This window comes from Pipistrellus hanaki (genome assembly GCF_964339955.1).
Source record: "Pipistrellus hanaki genome assembly, chromosome: 5".
NCBI classification, from domain to species: Eukaryota; Metazoa; Chordata; class Mammalia; order Chiroptera; family Vespertilionidae; genus Pipistrellus; species Pipistrellus hanaki.
The window spans coordinates 66451126-66473448 of record NC_140507.1 but is presented as its reverse complement, the minus strand read 5'-3'; the positions used below and the strand labels follow the sequence as shown (position 1 = coordinate 66473448).

The following is a 22323-nucleotide window of genomic DNA, read 5'->3' as shown; positions in this document are numbered from 1 at the left end:
TGAATTGGGGCTGGCATCCCTGACTTTGGACCAGCAGCTCTGAAATCTTGAGTTGGAAGAAAGTGGCTCTGGTCTCAGTGGGTCTTACACATTCTTGTTGGTAAAAATGAAACCTTGGGGCCCCAAATGCTCCTCCTGGAGACTCCAGATTGATGTTCTCCGAGTAAAAAACTCAGTACCTTTATTGTGACTCGAATAATGAGGCTTCAAAATGGTTTGGAAGCTACACATCCAAAGTAGCCACCTAGGAAACCACGTTCCAATGTTGCAGGCATGCTGAGACTCCCTGTAGACGCTGTCCAGAACCTGCTCCTCTCGGCCTAGGCTGCTTAGCCACATTTAGTTTGGAATCCCAAACAACTGCATCACCTGACCAATTTTTTGTCACTGGTCTTAATTCTAAATGCCCCTTCAAAGTATAGACAGTTGCCACCAGTGAAGAGCTACTGAAGAATGCGCTGGAGGCCCTGAAAACTAGTCCCAGCGAAGGAAGCAGAAGTGATGGGGAAACATTTTCAAGTCTTCTGGGGCTGCCACACTGAAGGGGACAGCATGTTTTAGTTCTGGTGTGTTTTCCTGCATCCACCCAAAGACCTGGTGTCTCCCCTCTCGGCCCAGCTGTGTTGAGATTTGAGCGGGACTGTGAGTAATGGGATTGGAACACACTTCCAAGGCTTCCTGCAGGATCCTGTGTAGAGAATGCTTGGAGTAAGTCATTCCTGTCAGGTGGGGCAATGGCTTTTTAACTTTTGGGTCCACAAGACCGCTTTAAAATGTAACAAAAGCCGTGCCCACTGTCCCAGAAAGGTACACACAGCCTGAGATGTGTCACACCAGTGGGACTCTGAAAACTCCTCTGTATCCCCAGGTTAAGACTCCTGCTCTTGGGCTCCAGTTTAGTCCTGTCAGCAAGTCTATGTTGAGCAAACTGACTAGGTCAGCTCCATCTAGGATGTAAACCATGTGCATTACGAGTTCACTAGAATTGCGAGGGCCTAGAACTTAACCGGGAGACGAAGTCCTGTTTAGCCATGAAAGTCGAGCAGTCGAACAGTCCCAGGTCAGCTGTCAAGGTCCTGGAGAAATCAGGGGCACAAATGCAGCTTAAAATCTAGCTGTCTACACGAGGACAAGCCTGAGGAGTCCCTGGTAGTCCATTCCTTACAGGAGGGTATGGGGCTGGAGTCTATAAGACTACAATGGGGTTACAGGACACCAGTTGCTAAGGATTTGGGCACATTAGTATTGGTAAGATTTCCAATAACTGTTCTGGGAGAGTCGAATGAAACGGGAAGAAAACTGAACCCCACCCACTAGGAAAAAGGCTGCCTGAATTGGGTGCCTGACACATTTGAAGATCACGAGGGGGGTCCCAGAGAATACCTAGTCTAAACCCTCTTGTCCCATCATCATGGAGGGAACTTGCCCAAGGCCACAGAGCTGGTGTGAGGAAGAGCTGCACTTACTGAGCACATACACTCACTAGCCTCCGAGTTTGGAATAAAGGTACTGCCCTTGCAGTTAATGCACTTACCACGTGGGGGCGCCTGCGTCCTCCTACTCCCTTGTTTCCTTCATAATGTTATCAGCCTGATTTTCAAGCAACTTGAGATCAGCCCAGAAATTCTGCTTTAAAAAAAAAAAAAAAAAAAAAAAAAAAAAAAAAGTACCTACTGCTTATGAACACTGTTGCACATCAGACGCTGCTCGCAGCTTCATATGCACATAAAACATTCATATATCGTCACCATCACGGTTTGCACAAAAAGAAGATACTGGCCCACAGGTTTTAAGTAGCTCAATGAAGATCACCAAACTAGTTTGTGCGGAATCAGGATTCAAACCATGCCTATTTGACTCCAGAATTGGGGCTTTTACAGTCCACAAGTACCTTTTTTAAAGAGCTGGAAAACTGCGCACAGCCTAGGCCTAGGTCTCACTCCAAGACAAAGTCTTTCAACATTTTTCTAAACATTGGGAAGGGTCCTTGGTTCCAAATTCTCCAGTCCCCCCAATTTAGACACAATGATAGAAGGCCCTAGAACCATTGGGGAATAGGACTTACTGTCCACAGTCACATGCCCAAATGATGGCCAGTTGGAATAGACCCTTGGTGCTCCCCAATGGTCTCTACAGATATATGAACCCTCCTTGATGTGGTTCAGAATCCCCAAACTTGGTCCTTGGCAATTTAATTCCTACTGCTTTTCTCCTTCACTTCCTTTCTTGCTGTCCTGGAGGTTTTAATAGGTTTTCATGAGCATTATAACTTTAACCCTGTTAGAGAAATCAGGGGCACACATGAGAGAGAGATTGGCTTCATGGCCCTTAGAAGGCTGGGTGCTGACCAACCCCCCCAAGCTCCTGTGGGATTTGGAGCAAATAATAATAATAACTAAAACTTATAGAGCTATTTATTACTCTTTGTCAGGCCCGGTACTAAGAGATTGATATATCATCTCAATAGATCCCACAGTAGCCCAGTGAGGTAGGTATTTCACCACATATTACAAATGAAGAAACTGAGGTACAAAAAGGTTAAATTATTTGCCCAAGCTCTGCCTGCTGAGTGATGGGATTTAGGCCCAGATAGCCTGATGCAGAAAGAATGTTCTACGGTCCTATTCTATAGTTACTCTTCTAGGAGTTTGACCTTTTCCAGGCAGATTTCCCAGCCTTACTGTCCTAGAATGATGGTTCTATGCACCTGCACAGCACTTTACAATTTGTGGATGTTTCCCATCTAATACTCTCATTTAATCATTCATTTAAAGGATATTTACTGAGTTCCTACCAACTGCCAAGTACTGTGCTCTAAGTCCTTGCTTCTCCAAATGTGGTCCCTGAACCAGCAGCAGCTGCACCTGGAAGCTTGTAGGAAAGGCAAAATCTTGGGCCTTGCTCCTAACCTGAGTTAGAATTTGCATTTAAACAAGATTCCAGGCTGACTCACATGCACATTAAAGTTTGAGAATCCCTGCTTTCTAATATTTCCATGAAAATATCATGAAATAGATATCCCACTTTAATACAGGGACAGACTGAGGTATTGTGACTTGCAACTAATAATGAGGCAATCTATGTAAAGAGCTTAGAAGAGTGCCTTGCACATAATATGTGCTCAACAAACAACTGTTATTATAAATAACAGTCAAGCTGTGAACCGTTGCTTTTCTCAACTCTATAGCCCTTTGGTCTCAGCAAAGACCTCTTAGGAGCCAGGTATTCATTCCAAGAGGTGAGCCAAAGATTGTAGCTCCTTCCCAGCTCAGCCAGAGTCTACAGAATCTGAATGGGAATTAGGGGCTCTGAAAGCTATTGTTGGGTGTGCCTGATCCTATAGCAGGGGCCATCCTGTGGTGAGCATGTTGGTCTCCAGAAGAGGCCAGCTATAGAAAGAAGCTGGATTTCTCCTGGAAACTGCATGCCTGCAAACCTCATCCAGTCTGTCTCCAGGGCTCCTCTGTGCTGAGCTCCCCCCGTATCCCAAGCCATCTCATCCTTTCTCTCCTCACCTCCTGCCCAAGCCCCTTCAGTAGAAGGCCATCAATACTATATGGCTCCCTCCCAATCAGCAGGACACCACCTAAGGAGGGACTGGGCCCATCTTGTCTTCCTATGCTGGCCCAGACCTCCTCAGGGCCCACTCAGCTAGGGCTCATGGTGCCTGCTTTCCTGTGCAGGTTCCCCATGTTCTCTGGAGAACAACACGGAACATAATTATTTTTAAATAATCTATTTTATCTTTTTATTCTTTTAAATGAAACTTTCATATACAAATATGATCTTTAAGGTAACATTTGTTTATGGTAAAAATTTCTATTAAATATTCAAGTTATACTAGAATTCAAGTTATACAAAGTTAAAGATCTCATCCTTTAAAGATGGCATGAGCCCAAACTGGTTTGGCTCAGTGGATAGAGCGTTGGCCTGCGGACTAAAGGTCCCAGGTTCAATTCCAGTTAGGGGCATGTACCTTGGTTGCGGGCACATCTCCAGTAGGGGGTATGCAAGAGGCAGCTGATCGATGTTTCTGACTCTCTATCCCTCTCTCTTCCTCTCTATAAAAAATCAATAAGACATATTTTTTTAAAAATTAAAGATGTCATGAGAATTTCTTGACATCTTGTTTCCTTTTCACAATGACCTCGCTTAGGCTCGGAAGCGGAGCAAAATCAACTTACAGGCTTGCCTTTGCCTGAACACCCAAAGTTCTCCTGTTCAGGCACTTCACTTTTCCCCATAACCCTCGGTCTCATTAGACAATAAACGATCCAAAGGAGCTGCGTTTCTTCTCCACCGTCCGCACATTCTCAGTCTCTGATTGCCCTTCTCCCAAGCCCGCTTTTAATCCCCAAATTTGGTTCCTTCGGGAACTCGAGGACACCCACCGGCGCCTCCTACTCTCCCCACCAAAGGCGACCCCGCCCCGAGCTAGACCCCGCCCACCAGGGCCACGCCCCTAATGGACCTCGCCCCGAATGGGCCACGCCCCTCTATAGACCCCCTCCCCTCCGGGCGCCGAGCTCCCACAGAGCCTCGCGTCCCCGACTGACGCATAGCCCCGCCCACCCACGGAGGCGAGCCCCGCCTCCCGCGCACACCCGGGGGGCGGAGCCCCGCTGTACGCCCGCCCCAAACAGTCACGTGTCCACACAGGCGTGGGGACCCTTCCGCTACAGCCACTTCCCCACCTTGGGCTGGAGCCCCGCTCCCGGCTCCCGGGACTGCGTTCGCCCCCGCCCCGGGGCTGCGGCCGGAGCCGGTGAGTGCAGCCGCCCGCCCTCCGCGTGGGCCGCGTGGGCCGGGAGAGGCGGCGGCTCCCTCCTCGGAGGGGCGCGGAGTGCCCTCAGCCCCGAGTTGGCCGCGTGGTCGTCACTTCATCAGCGGGAAAACTCAAATTACGAAAATTTTAGAAGCGTCTGCATGGAACCCGCACCCCTGGCCGAACTTCCTAGGAGACTCCTCAGGGCCTTTCAGTCTTGTCTCTGCGCCCACCTCTCACCCCCCTCACCTCGAGAAAGTTGGGGAGAGCATCCTTTTTGACTCCCCCGTCGGGAGTGAGTGAGTTTCCTTGAAAAGAGGATGACGATTACCCCCTCTCCCCTGCTTTCAGACTGATCTACTGCGGGGGAGAGGGGGTAACCGATCTACTCCTTAGTCGGCCTGGAGGGGACTTGAGGGCAGGCGTAGTTTCCCTGTCAGATCTGCGTCCCGGCCCTGCAGCTTGGGCTCCGTGGACAGAGCGGGGGCCCTCGGACTGAGGGTCGTTGGTTCAGGTTAGATTTCGGTCAAGGGCACATACCTGAGTTGCATACCGAATGGAGGGCGTGCTGGAGGCAACTTATCCTTGTGTGTCTCTCACGTCAATGTTTCTCTCTTCCTCCCTCCTTCCACTCTCTAAAAATCAATGGAAAAATATCCTCCAGTAAGGGTTAAAAAAAATGTGCCCCTTCTCGTTTTAATCTTTTAAGGCTACGGTAGAGGCAATTTGCTGCTCAGTTTTCCATCTCCAAAAATATACTTACACATGCGATGGGTCTAGGTACTTTAAGGACTAGGTACATTTCAGAGGGAGGCTTTTCCAGAAGCTTCCTCCTTTGGAGATGACCTGGACACAGAAGGCTGGTAGAGTTTAAGGTCAGCTGCAAGTATCCAGGTTTTTATTTTTTTAATATATTTTATTGATTTCAGAAAGGGAAAGGGAGAGATAGAAACATCAATGAGGAGAGGGAATAATTGATTGGCTGCCTCCTGCATGTGCCCAGGCATGTGCCCTGATGGGAATCGAACCTGGGACCCTTCAGTCTGCAGGCCAACGCTCTGTCCACTGAGCCAAACCAGCTAGGGCAAGTCCCCAGTTTTGTCCCTATAGACTCTTGAGTGTCTTGAAAGTCTGATTAGGGGAATATTACTACATTTTAGTGACTCTCGGACACCATAAATTTAAAATAGACATTATTGAATGTGCTACTAATTAAGCTATGAGAAAGCATTACTTGTAAGAGGCACCCCATTTCAAGGATTTAAAAATGTTTTTTAGAATTACTGAAATACACTAGCTACCACCATGCCAGGTACCCACTTAGAGTTTTGGGTTTTCATCATTAATTATAAGAGTCCCTGTGCAGGTGAGAAAACAGTTAGTTAAACAGTGTGTCCTGAGGGAGAGGGAGAGGGGGAGGTACTCTTGTGTCTGAGAAGCTGGGATGCAGACCTCTCAGACTCAAACCTTTGAATGCCTCTTACACAAGCTCTCAGTGAACTTGGGTGATGTGGGGCAGGGATTTGATTCATGGTTAAAATGGAACCCCAACTGTTTATCCATTACCAGGGATAAATATTTGTAGTTAAGCTGGAATTGACCTCTCCCTGAACCCACATGACCCTGTGTCTGCACTTGTCACATATACAGCACCCTTAATTGTGAGGGGGTCCTGGGAGGGCTGATTCACAATCTGTGTCTTTGTGTCCCTTATAGCTTTCCCTACAGTGACCATCTCTTTCCTGAAAAAGGGAGGGAGGGATAAATGAGCAGCAGTGGGTTGGATTGGTTTTGGGGGAGGAAGGAGGAGGACAGAGAAAGTGTGGAGATGAGTTAGAGGCCACAGCCCAGGAAAAAGGTAACAAGGGTCCGTTCCTGTTTAAGCTGCCACAGGATCAAAATAGTGGGTGCCCTGAGATGCTGTCTGGCGCTCTGGGGGTGCTAAATTGTTTGCCACATGAAGAAGGGTGAGAGGAGCTGGAAGGGGAAATCCTTCCTGGGAAGCTGGCTCAGCTGGTTCTGCTCTTTCATCTGACCCTCCTCGCAAGCCACGCCCCCTTTTTGGTCGTATGTACTGTTAAAAGTTGGTGACCAAAAAATAGCTGCTTGAAAGCTCAGAGCTTGACGCCCAGCAGAGATGCTTGAGAGAAACTAGCTACATCATTTCCGCCTGCAGGGATGCCAGAAGGGCCTTCAGTGAGGAAGTTTCACCATTTGACCTCCCCTTTTGTGGGGCAGCAGGTGGTCAAGACAGGAGGCAGCAGCAAGAAGCTAAACCCTGCCAGCTTCCAGTCCCTGTGGTTCCAGGACACCCAGGTGAGTCCATCATCTTCTGGTGGTCATGCCTCCCACAGGTGGGCTGGCTCCCTGAGCATACCCTATGCCTCCCCTGTAATTTATCTCAGCACTTTCCATGCCATCACTTCCTTGAGCCCAAGACAACCATGCTAGGACTCCGTGCAGCTCCTCTTTCAGTCTGATACTTCTCAGCCAGACGTGGGCGTTACAGTGGCCCATGGAACTGTAAAAGATACACATGCACAAGCTGGAGATGCTGATCACTTCAGCTGACTGAGGTGCACCTTTGGTTGGAAACCATGTTTAGTCCCACGGGGCCAGCATGGACTTAAGCAAAGAGCAGAGCCTTCTGATAGAGTTTCCAACTCGCCTCACCTTTGCCCTGAGTGTAAGTCAGAATTCCCTCTAGGTCTGACTGGTGCCTCCCTCTCTAGCGCACTTCTGACCCTGCCCCAGATCTCTCTTCCAATCATCTTGAATGTTCTGGAGCTCCTCTAACAGTCCTCCTCGCCCATGGCTTTGCTATGCTGCTCCCCTGCTTGAGCAAGTCTTCCTTTATCTTCCAACTCTGCCCCCATTCTTGTCAGCTCAAGTTACCATGGCTCATACACCTCTTCTAGTCTTCCCCTTTCTGGGTCTGTAAGCCTCAGTCTGTCTGTGCTGCCATAATATTGTAGAATGCTACAGACTGGGTGGTTTACAAATCCAGAAATTTACTTCTCAGTTCTGGAGGCTGGAAATTCAAGATCAAGGTGCTGGCAGATTCAGCTTCCTGGCTCATAGATGGTCATCTCCCTGTGTTCTCACATGGTGGAAGGGACAAGGGAACTCTCTGGGGACTCCTTTATAAGGGCGCTAATCCCATTCATGAAGGCTCCACCCTCAAGACCTAATCACCTTCCAGAGGCTTCACCTGCAGATACCATCACATTGCAAGTTACAGTTTGAACATATGAATTTCATATGTTTAAACTGGGGTGGTAGTGTAGAAACATATCTATAAGCAAAGGCTTAGATCATGTTATTTTTTTCTAGGTCCATGGAAAGAAATTATTCCTTAGATTTGATCCAGATGAAGAAACCAAGTCTCCCAGCAACAACCCACTGCCAGAACCTCTACAAAAAGGAGAGAGGAAGAAAGAGGCTGGGGACCTAAAGCAGACCTTGGGTCCTGACAGCCAGAATATTTCAGACCAGTGTTCCCAGTCTGGCAGTGCAGACAATGGTTCTGAGTGTTTGCGGGGAGACAGCCCAGCAGGAGGTGCTCAGAGGTGGCTGCAGGTCAGCTTTGGTCTGTTTGGCAGCGTTTGGGTGAACGAATTCTCCAGAGCAAAGAAAGCAAACAAGAGGGGTGACTGGAGGGACCCCATTCCAAGGTAATGGTGTGGTGGAATGGGCTGTGGGCTGTGTCTGTGTGCATCTCTGTGGGGTCTGCAGTATTAACATGGCCCCCAGGGTGTGGCACACTCAGGTGGCTATCCAACCTGCTCTCCGGCAGTCCGCATCCAAGGAGAGAGAAGACACTTCTCTGTCTGTTGTCATAGACAGTAGACTGTGGTCTGTACCCAGAGAGGCAGGGTCACATCCTGGGTCAGCTTAGCGAAGGGGGAAATCTTCCCAACGAACATGGTCCTGGTGGGTGGAGGTCTCCGAAGAACGTTGGACAACTTGACGTGTGCCCTCTGAATTTAGGGACAGAATTGTCCCAGTTTTAAATCTATTAGTGTTGAGTCTACCTTAGTTCCTAAAACTCTATCCATGTTCAGGGTTAATGCCTTACTGTACACATCCAGAGGAGTCTGCTGGTCAAAGAGAATGAGCATTCTTCCTGTGGACCATTCTTAAGGCCTTGCAAAGGTGCTCGCTTGCTTCGCAGAATTCTCACTAGCATTGGATTGTTTGTGTGCTTTTGATCACTTTGTAGGAGCTTTTGGATCTTGGGTATTAGCCTTTGTGATGTGTGGTCCCAGTATGGTTTCCTGTGTGTGTCCTTTGACACAACGTGCCTGTTGGCATTCAGGATTTTTTAATTTTTATGTAGTCAATGTCAGTATTTTTTTTAAAATGCTTTTTCATTTTTCAATTACAGTTGACATCAAATACTATATTAGTTTCTGGTGTACAACATAGTAACCTGACATTTCTTTAACTTACCAAGTGATCACCTCGCTAAGTCCATATTTTTATTGATAACTCTTAAGCTGACCCCTCTTACTAAAGAATGCCTCTTCTACCTGAGTCACACTGCTTTTCTATTTTCTGAAGTCTCTCTCTCTCTTTTTATGCTCAGAACTATAGTCCTTATTTATGGTCTGATATCGAGCCAGTAGGATCTGTGGGCTGTAAAAATAACTCAGGCTGGCTTAAAGTGGGAGGAGATTTTTTTTGGTTCACATAATTGGAAACTTAAGAGGGAGAGTAGGCCTTGGTGTCATCTCAGTTCCTAGCTTTTGGCTTGAGGTTCTTGTGATTCTCCTGTCTTTGCATATTTCCACATGCTGGTTTTGTCATTCAACCTGTAGTAAGAGGCTCTGCAGTTCCAGACCTTATGTGCACACAAAGAAAGAGGAAGAGAGAGGTCCTTTCTGAATGTCCTGACAAGGAGAGCTTTCTCATAAACCCCCAGCAAACCTCTCATTGCCTGAAGCTGGCTCCAGGGCTGATTTCTGAAATGGTCTCCAACTAGGGGAATTTAAATGCTCTTCCACTAACAGAGCTCACCCCTAGGTTTTCAGATTTGTCATGAAGTTAACACAAATCATTCTCTCACTTTACAAGTCTTGTCAAGTTATGTCTCCCTTCTCATTGTTCAAGTTTTATACATTACATTGTCTCCCCATCCCTTTTTTCTTAATTAGGCTTGCCAGAGTTTTATCTACATTGTTGGTCTTTCAAATAAATAATGTTAGTTCTATATACTCTCTATATAAGAATATTTCCTGCGCTAGCCAGTTTGGTTCAGTGGATAGAGCATCAGCTCACAGACTGAATGGTCCTGGGTTCAATTCTGGTCAAAGGCATGTATCTCAGTTGCAGGCTCCATCGCCAGTCCAAGTCAGGGTGCATGTGGGAGGGAACCAATCGATGTGACACATTGATGTTTCTCTCTCTGTGTCTCTCCCCTTCTCTTCCGCGCTCTCTGAGATCACCTTACAGAGGCTTCATCTCCAGATATGAAATGGAAAAATATCCTTGGGTGAGGATTAACCATGGTTCCCTTCCCCTCTCCCCCAAAAGTGTTTCCTAATTGTCCAAATGTTTGGTTATCATTTTTATTGGATTACACTTTTGGCATTGAGATTTGCAGCTGAACACACAATTGACCTTTGCTTATACTTTATGTACATAAATGAAGATAGTATGTTCATTCAAAGTCAAACAATCTTTATGTATTTATTTAAAATATATTTTATTGATTTTTTTTAACAGAGAGGAAGGGAAAAGGATAGAGTTAGAAACATTGATGAGAGAGAAACAACCAAGGTACATGCCCTTGAACCTGGGACCCTTTAGTCCAAGGCTGACGCTCTATCCACTGAGCCAAACCTGTTAGGACTTAAGTCAAACAATCTTTAAATGTTAAGAATAGGTTTATGGCTTTGATAATCCAACTTCTATCTGTCCGTGCTTATTTTTTGTTTACTATACTTAATATGCCAACATGGGAAGAGTAGCGTTCCAGTCCCTCAGAGTAGTCGTGGTTTTATAAAGTTTCTTCTTGTCTTTTTAAGCATTTGTGTGTGTGTGTGTGTGTGTGTGTGTTTTGCTCACCTGTGGTCCCAGGCAGCAGGGCTCCCTGACTCTTAGGTTGTTTACAGCTTCATTCTTTTTTTTTTTTTTTTTTTAAATATATTTTATTGATTTTTTTTTTTGTACAGAGTGGAAGGGAGAGAGATAGAGAGTTCGAAACATCAATGAGAGAGAGTCATCGATCAGCTGCCTCTTGCACACCCCCTACTGGGGATATGCCCGCAACCAAGGTACATGCCCTTGACCGGAATCGAACCCGGGGCCCTTCAGTCCCCAAGCCGACGCACTATCCATTGAGCCAAACCGGTCCTGGCTACAGCTTCATTCTTAAACAGCATCCCCTCTCTGTAGAGGGCCCCTTGGGAATGCACATGGATGACCTTTAATTATCATCAGCTGAACTCAAGGAGTAGGCAGAGCCACGCCCTGGGAACATGTTTCCCCAAAATGTGGGAGATTGTTATCAGTACCGATTTCTTATCTTTATCCCCGTGCTTGGAATGAGGAACGAATAGACTTTGACTTACCCAGGTCTTGATATGCTAAATCCCAGGAATGAGGGAATGAATAGGACCTGGGCACACCCAAAACTCCTTTGATTCTAAGCTTTTCAGGGAAATCTCCCTTTATTCCTTTGGAAATAAATAAATGCGCTATGTTGTCCGTGGTGGGTGTTGACTGTCTCTCCATCATAGTGACAGCTCCCCACCTGGGTCTCAGCTTGAATCTATTTCTGTGTCTTGGTGTTTTTTTTTTTCCTCTTTAATTTCTTGATCCCCAACTCCCACTCAGGAATGTGTTGTTTTCCATGTGGGTCGCGGAAAACAGAAACAGCCCCCCACACCTCTCATTGCCTTTGGTCTTGAATTCTGCTTTTCTTCTTTTTTTCCTCCTGTATCCCCCCCCCATTCAATCTTGTTTGCCACAATCAGACAGAAAGAAAAGTACACTCTTGCATCTGGAATTCTGCTTTTCTTTCTTTATTTTTTCTTCCTTTCTTTCTTTCTTTCTTTCTTTCTTTCTTTCTTTCTTTCTTTCTTTCTTTTTTTATTGATTTTTTACAGAGAGGAAGAGAGAGGGACAGAGAGTTAGAAACATCGATGAGATCCAGGCCCAGAACAGCAGTAGCCAAGCACGGAGCATCCAGGCTGGGAGCGGCCAGGCTCGGAGCAGCCGGGTCTGGTGTGCCAGGCCTGGAGCAGCGGCTGCCAGGCTGGGAGCTGCCAGGCCCGGAGCAGCCGGGTCTGGTGTGCCAGGCCTGGAGCAGCGGCTGCCAGGCTGGGAGCGGCCAGGCCCGGAGCAGCAGCTGCCAGGCTGGGAGCGGCCAGGCCCGGAGCAGCCGGGTCTGGTGCGGCCTGGCCCGGAGCAGCGGCTGCCAGGCTGGGAGCGGCCAGGCCCGGAGCAGCAGCTGCCAGGCTGGGAGCGGCCAGGCCCGGAGCAGCCGGGTCTGGTGCGGCCAGGCCAGGAGCAGCGGCTGCCAGGCTGGGAGCGGCCAGGCCCGGAACAGCAGCTGCCAGGCTGGGAGCGGCCAGGCCCGGAGCAGCCGGGTCTGGTGCAGCCAGGCCCGGAGCAGCAGCTGCCAGGCTGGGAGCGGCCAGGCCCGGAGCAGCAGGGTCTGGGGCGGCCAGGCCAGGAGCAGCGGCTGCCAGGCTGGGAGCGGCCAGGCCCGGAGCAGCCGGGTCTTGTGCGGCCAGGCCCGGAGCAGTGGCTGCCAGGCTGGGAGTGGCCAGGCCTGGAGGAGCGGCTGCCAGGCTGGGAGCGGCCAGGCCCGGAGCAGCCAGGTCTGGTGCGGCCAGGCCCGGAGCAGCGGCTGCCAGGCTGGGAGCGGCCAGGCCCGGAGCAGCCGGGTCTGGTGCGGCCAGGCGCGGAGCAGCGGCTGCCAGGCTGGGAGCGGCCAGGCCCGGAGCAGCCGGGTCTGGGGCGGCCAGGCCAGGAGCAGCGGCTGCCAGGCTGGGAGCGGCCAGGCCCGGAGCAGCCGGGTCTGGTGCGGCCAGGCCAGGAGCAGCGGCTGCCAGGCTGGGAGCGGCCAGGCCCGGAGCAGCCGGGTCTGGTGCGGCCAGGCCAGGAGCAGCGGCTGCCAGGCTGGGAGCGGCCAGGCCCAGAGCAGCCGGGTCTGGTGCGGCCAGGCCAGGAGCAGCGGCTGCCAGGCTGGGAGCGGCCAGGCCCGGAGCAGCAGCTGCCAGGCTGGGAGCGGCCAGGCCCGGAGCAGCCGGGTCTTGTGCGGCCAGGCCCGGAGCAGCGGCTGACAGGCTGGGAGCGGCCAGGCCCGGAGCGGCCGGGACCGGAGCAACCGGGCCCAGAGCAGCCGGGTCGGGTGTGGCCAGGCCTGTAGCAGCAACAGCCAAGTCCAGAGCAACTAGGTCGGGAGCGGCAGTGACCAGACCCGGAGCAGCTGGTTGTGGAATGAACCAGAGCAACAGAGGCCAGGCCCGGAGCAGCCAGGCCCGAAACAGCTCGCTCCTCGCCTGCCCCTGCCCCACGGCTGCCTCTCAGACATGGCTGGAAACTTTTGCGGGAACTTGAGGGTCTGCTGAATCAAGTGATGAAGGCTTAGATCTGGATGTGTTGAGTTAGTATAGCGCTGGGGTGTTATCTGTGAGTGCCTTGGGTGGGGCCTGGATGAGGCTGGTTGACCTATTTGAAAATGTCTTTTGTGTGAAGTGTATCATTGGGCATGTGGAGGTATTATTGATATGAGAAAATGCTAAGTAACAGATTTACTATCTGAAAAGGGATTTACTATCGGGGAAAGGGAGGGAGGAAGAGACTGAACATAAACTGTGCACCTATGGATGAGGACAATGGGGAATGGGGAGGGGGCAGAGGGTGGGGTGGGAACCTGGTGGAGGGGGGAAGAAATGAGGAACCTTTGTAATAATATGAACAATAAAGATTGATTTAAAAAAAAAAAAGAAAAAAAAAAAAGAGAGAATGTGCTAGGTACTTAACTGTTTGACTATTATAAATACAAAACATTTGCATATAAAAAAAAGAAATAAAATATTACGAATGTGAAAAAAAAAAAAAAAAAAAAAACATCGATGAGAAAGAAACATTGATCAGCTGCCTCCTGCACCCTCCACCCCCACTGGGGATGTGCCCACAACCAACATTTCGAACCTGGGACCTTTCAGTCTGCAGGCCGGCGCTCTATCCACTGAGCCAAAGTGGTTTCGGCGAATTCTGTTATTCTTGATGTTAATAGTGTCACTCTGTTCCTTCGGCCTACCCCGCGTGTAGGGTAGGTATGTCTTAGTTGTAGGTATGTCTCCTATGAACTGGGAGGCAGGTTTTTGTATTTCTTTAAACTCAAAATGAAACTCTGTGTTTTCAGATGAGATAACTGTTGTATTTGGATTTTCTTCTACTGGCCATTTCATTATACCTTGTTCCTTCTTTTGTGGGATTTATTGTCTCTTTTCTGCCTTTTCCCCCTGTTAGTTTGGAAGTATTATTATTTACCTTCATTCTGTTAGTAATAATTTTCTTTAAATTATACCTATACTTTTTTTCTTAGTTAGTAACCAGCAAATTAAAAAAAAAATTAATTTATTTTTCAGTTACATTTGACAACTAACCATAAATTTTTGAAAATAGCATTACATTAGTAACTCTTCTCCCTTATTATTGAAACTGGCGTTTTGGTCACTCTCCTCCACCCCTCCGAGATGAGACCTTAAACATGTTTCTGCATCTCTACCTCTTTTCTGTCACATCCACCCCATTTCCTGCATTTGCTAAAGAAGTTTAGAATTTTAGTTCCAGGTTGTTAATTAACTAGATTGTGTAGTTAATTCTATATAATTAAACTAATTAAGAACCACGTCCACCAGCAGCTGCTCTCATACCTGCAGCAGCTCTCTCCCCCTCATTGCCTGGAGCCCAGAATACATACTGTCTTGTTCTTGCTGCAAGACATGGATTTGAAAGACGTATTGGCTGTTCTGATACCTAAGGAGCAAGCCAGACAGTGGTGGTCAGATCACTGTGGACAGGATGTCTGGTGGCATGAGAGGCAAGAAGGAGTTGGTATAGGAAGTATCAATTCTTAATCCTGAAAAGGGCATCTGTTTCTGATGAGGCTACAGGATTCCTGAATGCCTGATATTGCTGCCCGAGGCTAAGGGTGGGGAAGAACCCTTTCAGGAGGGCTTATTTTGGCTGCTGGTAACTGGGCCAATCCCAGCAGAGGAGCAGGTATCTTGGCTCTCAAAAGAGTGGACAAAGAGGGCAACTCAGCCTCCTCATGTGGTTACCATGCTGGACGCCTTTTCCATCAATCTACACCCCCTGTCTCAGCTCCGTGCAGCCATTACAGCCCTCAACAGGGGAAGTAACTGCCTGAGCATATGCAGAGGGTGCCAACAGAACCAAGTATTGATTCGAATTTACAAAAACTGTGTGGATCTGATTGCAAAGCTACCTATGTTGTTGCAAAGATCTGCTGGAATCCGTGTTGGAAGGACAGCAGTACTGGGCCACTGACTAAGCTGGACTGGTCCCTCAATTTCATCAACATGTTAGGCTTTGCCTATGCTCAGTGTACTGAGCTCATGTGCTTGTACCTCACCACCCACAGTGACCATGGAGGGGACAGTGTAGGTGCTCAGACCAGCCACTCATGGGCAGTGCCCTTTCAGACCCCTTCCTGTCCTTTTCAGAAGAGCCCCTACGTGGACTGGCAGATAAGGAAGTGCTTGTTTGGCTAAGGCATCCACAGAAGGAAGTTGGAAAGGGTGTGTCAGATGAGAAGTTGCTAGACTACATCTGGAACACACTCAATTCAGGGTGGGTTGTCCCAGGCTGTGGCCATGCACTAAGGAAGACTGATCCTGATACATGTGTCAGCAAGAGTTTGCTCTGAAACACTTGCCTCATGACCCCCTGATTAAGTTGCTTGCTGAGCTGTACAAGTTTGTGCCCAGTGTCCTCTTAGAGCAGGTCAAGGCCAAGAATCCTTGGCCTACTGTAGATGCTGCTCTAGTACAATGCATGACAGAAAAGTTACTACACAGTCCTGTTTGGGGTGTCATGAGCATTGGGTGCACTGGAGCCAATCCCAAGTCCATGAGCACTGATGGTTTGATGAAGTTTGTGAATTGTAAGTCAGGGCAAAACTGGGGACTGAGGGAAAACTATCAGAAGTGAAGGAACTTTGAAAAAAAGTATGGTTTTGTTTCAGGGAGCTTTCAAAGACAAGATTAAATTGAATCTGAGACACTGATAATACATTTGAGGTTAAAATAGAAATGAAGACTTTAAAAGATGAAAAGTGACCCCCTTTCCCCTAACTAGCTCCTTTCCCCTGATGGGAATGAGTTGCCCATTAGCTGTAGGATGACCAGGACTAATGCATGTGATGTGGGTTAGATCTGGTCCCCCCCACCACCTCTAGAGTGAGAATCTGGCTCCTCGCTCCCTGTGTCAAAGCTGATTGCAGACAACCTGTAGTCACTCCAGAGCTTTTGGTTCTACTCCACCCAGCCCTCGGTAGGCCAGCAAACCAGGACTCTGCCCCTTCTGTTTCCATAGGAATCCTATTGGATTGTCAGCTCTACCAGCCCCATTGCCCTCTCCCACGTGCACAGACACTTCCTAGTTAGCTGGACTTACTTTGGACATTTTTTTATGCTTCCAGGTGACCATAATGGTTATGAAATTCGTTGTTGTTACTGCCACCCGGTATTTGATTTTTACCTCTTTTTTTAATCCTCACCAGAGGATATTTTTTCCATTGATTTCTAGAGAGAGTGGAAGGGTAGGAGGAGGAGGGGGAAGAGGAGGGGAAAGGAGAGGGGGAGGGGGTAATTGAACCCTAGACCCTTGGGTTCTAGAGCTGACACTAACCACTGAGAAAACTGGTCAGGATTTATTTCTGTTTTAAAAATAATCCCATAAAAAGTACCATCTGGAAATGTCCTAGTCCCCATTACTTGAATGCTTCCTTTGAGATTTTCTTTACATGCTGCGCCTCAAGCTGAGGATGCTCCAGACCTTCCTGCCTCTGTCCCTAGTAGAGACCTTGTTCAGCAGGTTGTAGAAACCACTGTCTGATGATCAGTCTTTCCTGTATGCTGCTTTATCAGTGCTTAACATGAACTGGCCATTACTCTCTGACCTTTCCCCCCTTTATTTCAGTATGTGTGGGCCTTAGATTAGGGACTTGGGAATGACCATCATGTCTAAATAAATTAAAAACATATTGCCTGGCCAGTGTGGCTCAGTAGCTGAGCATTGACCTATGAATTCCTTGTCAGGGCACATGCCCAGGTTGCAGGCTCAATTCCCAGTAGGGGGCGTGCAAGAAGCAGCCGATCAATGATTCTCATCTTTGTGTCTCCCATACCCTTCCTCTCTGAAATCAATAAAAAATATATATATTTTAAAAACTTATTAAAATAGGTATATTTTGTTTCAAATAATTCTTTCCTAACACTTGTATTGTAGTTTTCAGTTGTACTATCATAATTAATCCATTTTAGATCTCACAAGAAATATTACAAAACCCAATGCTGCTTATTTGCCTGCCCTTTTCATCTCTCCCTGTCTTAAGATCCTTGCTGATTTAATCAATCACATCAGATACTATGCATATATGTTTCTGAGTTCCTGTTCCTTTAAAGTCACCCTTTTATTTATTTATTTTTATTTTTAAAATATATTTTATTGATTTTGTACAGAGAGGAAGGGAGAGAGATAGAGAGTTAGAAACATCGACGAGAGAGAGTCATCGATCAGCTGCCTCTTGCACACCCCTTACTGGGGATGTGCCCACAACCAAAGTACATGCCCTTGACCGGAATCGAACCCGGGACCTTTCAGTCCCCAAGCCGACGCTCTATCCATTGAGCCAAACCAGTTTCAGCTAAAGTCACCCTTTTACTTTCACAGAAGAGTTTCATCCAGGTCAGCTGCATGAATATCACTCTCCTTTCAATGTGGAGTCCAGTTCCAGCCCCATTATCTTCCCTTACACAGTAACCCATTATTTCTTTATCCAAGTTCCTAAGGTTTCTCCTCTGTCCTTGGGGTTCAGGAAGCCCATGCGAGTATGTTTGGGTGTGTCTTTCTCAGTAAATCTTGCCTGAAACTAGGAGTGATGCCTCTTTCGCATCTGTCTTTCTTTCCAGTAAACCCTGTTTTGTGCAGGTAGCCACAGCTCCTGAACTCTAGGCCTTTTTGTTCACCCCAAGTTGTCTTCAGTGAACATATATTGTTATCAGAAAAACAAAGAGCTATGTTATCTGTTTTCTTTTCATTACTCCACTTAGCCCTGAAATTTGTATGATTTTGGCATATAAGATTCCTTTTCTCTTCGGGAACCTTAGCTTCCCCAGGTTAACCCTGATAGGAGTGGGGGCTGTATGGATGTGTGACCTGACAATATTGTGGGCACTCTGTGTGCTTATGATCTTTTCTTCTTCCCAGGTTGGTCCTGCACTTCAGCAGTGGCGGCTTCCTGGCATTTTATAATTGTCAGATGTCCTGGGGCTCTTCCCCAGTGGTCCAACCCACCTCTGACATCTTGTCTGAAAAGTTCCACCGAGGACAAGCCTTGGAAGCTCTGGGCCAGGAGCAGCCGGTCTGCTATACACTGTTGGACCAAAGATGCTTCTCAGGCTTAGGTATGACTGATGCGAAAGGGATGAGATGAGATCCCCACAGTTAGAAGGAAAGTCCCTTCTCTGGGAGACACAAAATGGAGACCTACCCCACGTGTGAGCACTACTGGTCTGGTGATCACTCACCCTCTTTAGCTTCACTTCCCTCATGTTAAACTGAGGCACTTAGATTAGGCAGTTTCTGACTTCTTTCCTGGCTTCAGCATTCATATCTTAATTCTGTTATCAGTAGTGGTCTGCCTGATAGCATAGTGTGTGACCTTCTAAAGGGCAGAGTCATGTCTCATCTGCCCTTAAGTCGGTGCTTGATAGGTGTCTGTTAGGAACCCAAAGCCATGCAATTTGCTGATGGAGAGTGGTGCCTTTGCTAATGGGGGCTGCTCTCGGGCAGATGGAGCTGCCTGATAGTCAAAGCAGAGATGTCTCCGCTCTACATTAGGATCTTATAAGACACGAGTGAAGAGGCAGGTTCCCACTCTGTTCCTGTGCAGTGAAGCTGAGCATTTTGAGGAAGAGGGAAGGGCTGAGCAATTTGAAAACTAGGTCAGCTAATTAGCTGGACTACCTGACTAGAACAGCTAATTAGCTGGACTGTTTCCAGCAGTGGGGCATCTATGATTGGGTGCTGAGGCAATAGGGAGAGCTGATGATGACAGAGTCACCTCTGTATCCAAGGCATCATTTTCTTTGCTGCAGGAGCAGCTCACCTCCTGAGGGGGAACGAGGCCCACTGGTTTGGTTCACCAGACAGTGGCCTTGCATTTTTATGTTAGGACCATGGGAGTCCCTGCACCTTGAGAAACCAAGGGGCTTCCAGAGTGGCCTTATAGAATATATATAGTAAGAGCTAGTGCTTTGCTAACAAATTGTTATTATGAACAATAGTAATAAGTGCCAACAGTTTTCAAGTGACTCTAATGTGCCAGGCACATGGTTTCATCCTTATTGCTATTCTGTAGGGTGGTAATTTACTAGTGTTCCCTTTATCCCGGTGAAGAAATTAAAGCAAAGGGCGTATTGCTAGTAAGTGATACAGTGACACAGGAATCCAGGTAGTCTGCCAGTGAATTTTAGAGAGAAGTGTTGTGTGTAGCCATGTGTGTTATTATGAAGCTCTTGGAAAGAACAGTGATTTCATTCATCTGTTCACTCTACACATGCTGAACGCTTGCCTTTTACTGAGCCCAACCTTTGCTGCTTAAGGAGATTATTGTTTAAAGGCCCAGCAAGCATGGACTTCAGTTCACCGTAACTTGAGCTAGAAGTAAATACCTGATAGAGATTAAAGGAAGTGCATTGTTGGAACATTATGAAGAGAATTATTGACTCTGGAAGGAGGGATCAAGGCTGGCTTGATAGGGAATGAAGCAGGAGTAGAAATATAATAAAATATTATACACATCCTGGACACTTTTATATCTTAGGCATTATGTTTGACATTTTAAACAACAATAACAGCTATATACCAGCCACTGTGCTCAGCATTTGTGTGTGTAAATTCTCTTTACTGCTCACAAAAGCTAGGTAGCATCCCATTTTAAAGATAAGGAAACTGAAGCCTAAAGGAGCTGAGAACCTTGCTAGGCTCTGGATGAGCTGGGATTTAAATCCAGGTAGTTGGGCTGAAACCGGTTTGGCTCAGTGGTAGAGTGTCGGCCTGCGGACTGGGGGGCCCCAGGTTCGATTCCGGTCAAGGGCATGTACATTGGTTGCGGGCACATCCCCAATAGGGGGTGTGAAGGAGGCAACTGGTCGATGTTTCTCTCTCATCGACGTTTCTAGCTCTCTATCTCTCTCCATTCCTCTCTGTTAAAAATCAATAAAATATATTAAAAAAAAAAAAATAAGTCCAGGTAGTTGGGTTCCAGAGCCTGTTTTGATAACTGCTTTGCTGTAACATGGGCCATGCATGAGTTTTATCTCTTTTTATCTTCACAACGGCCTTAAAAGTATTATCAAACTTATTTTTAAAATATTTTTATTGATTTCAGAGAGGAATGGAGAGTGATAGAAACATCAATGATGAGAGAGCATTGATGGACTGCCTCCTGCACTCTCCCCATTGGAAATGGAGCCCACAACCCAGGCATGTGCCCTTGATCACATTCAAACCTGGGACCCTTCAGTCCACAGGCTGATACACTGACCCAAACCAGATAGGCACCAAACCCATTTTATAGACAGGGACATCAACTCAAGGATTGAGACTTACCCAAGAGCTTCCGAGCACTGCAGCCCTGGCTCCCGTTTTCCTCAGGCTCTTCCCTGCTGCCTTCACACCAGCTTCAGTCTGCTTCATTAACTTTGTGGGCTGGCTACATTGCAGACGTGTCCTTGATTCTTCCCTTGTCCTCTCCCTGCTTTCTTTCAGGGAACATCATTAAGAATGAAGCCTTGTACAGAGCTGGGATCCATCCCCTTTCTCTCGGCTCACTCCTCAGTCCTCGGCAACTTGAGGTCCTCGTGGATCATGTGGTGGAGTTCAGTACAGACTGGCTTCAGGGCAAGTTCCAGGGCAGACAGAACCACACGCAGATCTACCAGAAAGAGCAGTGCCCTGCCGGGCACCAGGTCAGGAAGGAGGCCTTTGGGCCTCCAGGTGGCTTCCAGAGGCTCACCTGGTGGTGCCCCCAGTGCCAGCCCAGGCTGCCACCCGATGAGCCAGAGCAAGCCCAGCTTACCTAGGGCCTTTGGGTCCCTTCTTTACAAAACCTTGCCCTTCAGGGAGCTTGATGCTTGAGTGTAGAGAAAGGAGGTGTGGGCAGGGATTGGGATTAGGGGCAGGAGTTAGCGGTGAGGGTGGGTCCAGAGGGTATCAGTCCTGTTGATATTCATCTCACTGAAGTTGAGTTTTCAACGGTTCGATTATTTTTTTAAGTGTTGTTCAATTCTTCCTAATTCTGCCATTGGGAAAGATGAGAAAAGTTATGTTGACAGTTACGGGAAAGAAAATATAAGTCTGTGGAAAATAGCTGTGCCCCACCCCACCATTGCTCTGTTTGGTTTGGTTTTGGTTTTGAAACTTTGGTTGCTTTAAGGCCCTCCATTTGAGAATCAGGAACACGGAATTACCTTTCTTCATCCCCCTAGAGAGATTCAGGGATGAGGAAGGAGTAGCATGAGGGTCATGCTTGTGGCGGGAAAGGGGTTCGGGAGCTGGCCACCTTTCTGATGTGCTCAGGGGGCTTTAGAACAAAGCTGCTTGTTTCCTCCTGAGGTGATATATTTGTGACCATTGCTATGTGGAACCAGCAGGAATCAAGGTTGTGGAGTCACAGTGTAAAGGTGTTAGCAACAGCTGGAAGAAACTAGGACATTTAAATAAAGCTGTTCGATATTTCCTGTTGTCACCTTTATTTGGCAGGAATAGTCCTTAAAATATAAGGAACTGAGTTCTTTGGCTGCATAGGACTTGTTGAAGTGGCCTGGTGGATCCACTTTAAAGGAATGGGGCAGGGGGTAGGGGAGGTGGAGGAAGGTAAAGGGGGGATAAATGGTGATGGAAGGAGACTTGACTTGGGGTGGGGAACACACAGTATAGTGTACAAATGATGTGTTGTGGAATTGTGCTCCTGAGACCTGTATAACTTTGCTAACCAATGTTACCTAATACATTCAATTAGAAAAGGAAAGAGAAAAAAAAGCAGGGGTAAGGGGTGGGGGAGAGGGAAGGGGTGAGCACACTCTTGCCCTTCTGCCCCTCCAGCACTGCAGTGGCAGGAGAGCTGGTGAAGCAGAGATGGAGTTCACTTCTGTGGCCCTAGTCTGTGGCATGTAGAAGACGGTGATTTGCGAGTGAATTACAAACAGTGGCCAAAATGTCTGGCTTTCCTTTTCTCTCCTCTGTCTTAGGAATTGAGAGTTGTCAACAGAGGGAAGCCTCTTCAT

The 22323-nt window shown here is 47.7% G+C and overlaps 1 protein-coding gene, 1 long non-coding RNA gene and 1 pseudogene across 4 annotated transcripts; 2 read left to right on the top strand and 1 right to left on the bottom strand.

Annotated features, from left to right (window-relative positions):
- Positions 1-152: 152 nt before the first annotated feature.
- On the bottom strand, positions 153-21264 carry LOC311623854. The gene is made up of 3 exons (XR_014795217.1): positions 20648-21264; positions 1535-1626; positions 153-688 (listed from the first exon to the last, which is right to left on the bottom strand). It is a non-coding gene; the product is annotated as an uncharacterized lncRNA (long non-coding RNA).
- Positions 4641-21120, top strand: NEIL2 (nei like DNA glycosylase 2; the record flags this gene model as incomplete). Of its 2 annotated transcripts, none has more annotated exons than XM_084886369.1 (5): positions 4641-4765; positions 6942-7081; positions 8099-8439; positions 18242-18438; positions 20807-21120. In XM_084886369.1, exons 2-5 carry the CDS (start codon positions 6944-6946, stop codon positions 21118-21120), a joined length of 990 nt encoding a protein of 329 aa, XP_084742495.1. In that variant the 5' UTR covers positions 4641-4765; positions 6942-6943. The 2 variants fall into 2 exon arrangements, with proteins under 2 accessions (XP_084742495.1, XP_084742496.1); XM_084886370.1 differs by having other exon boundaries at positions 4659-5064.
- LOC311623851 (citrate synthase, mitochondrial-like) lies at positions 13919-18205 on the top strand (annotated as a pseudogene). Its single transcript has one exon. The product of its transcript is annotated as a citrate synthase, mitochondrial-like (transcript).
- Positions 21265-22323: the final 1059 nt, after the last annotated feature.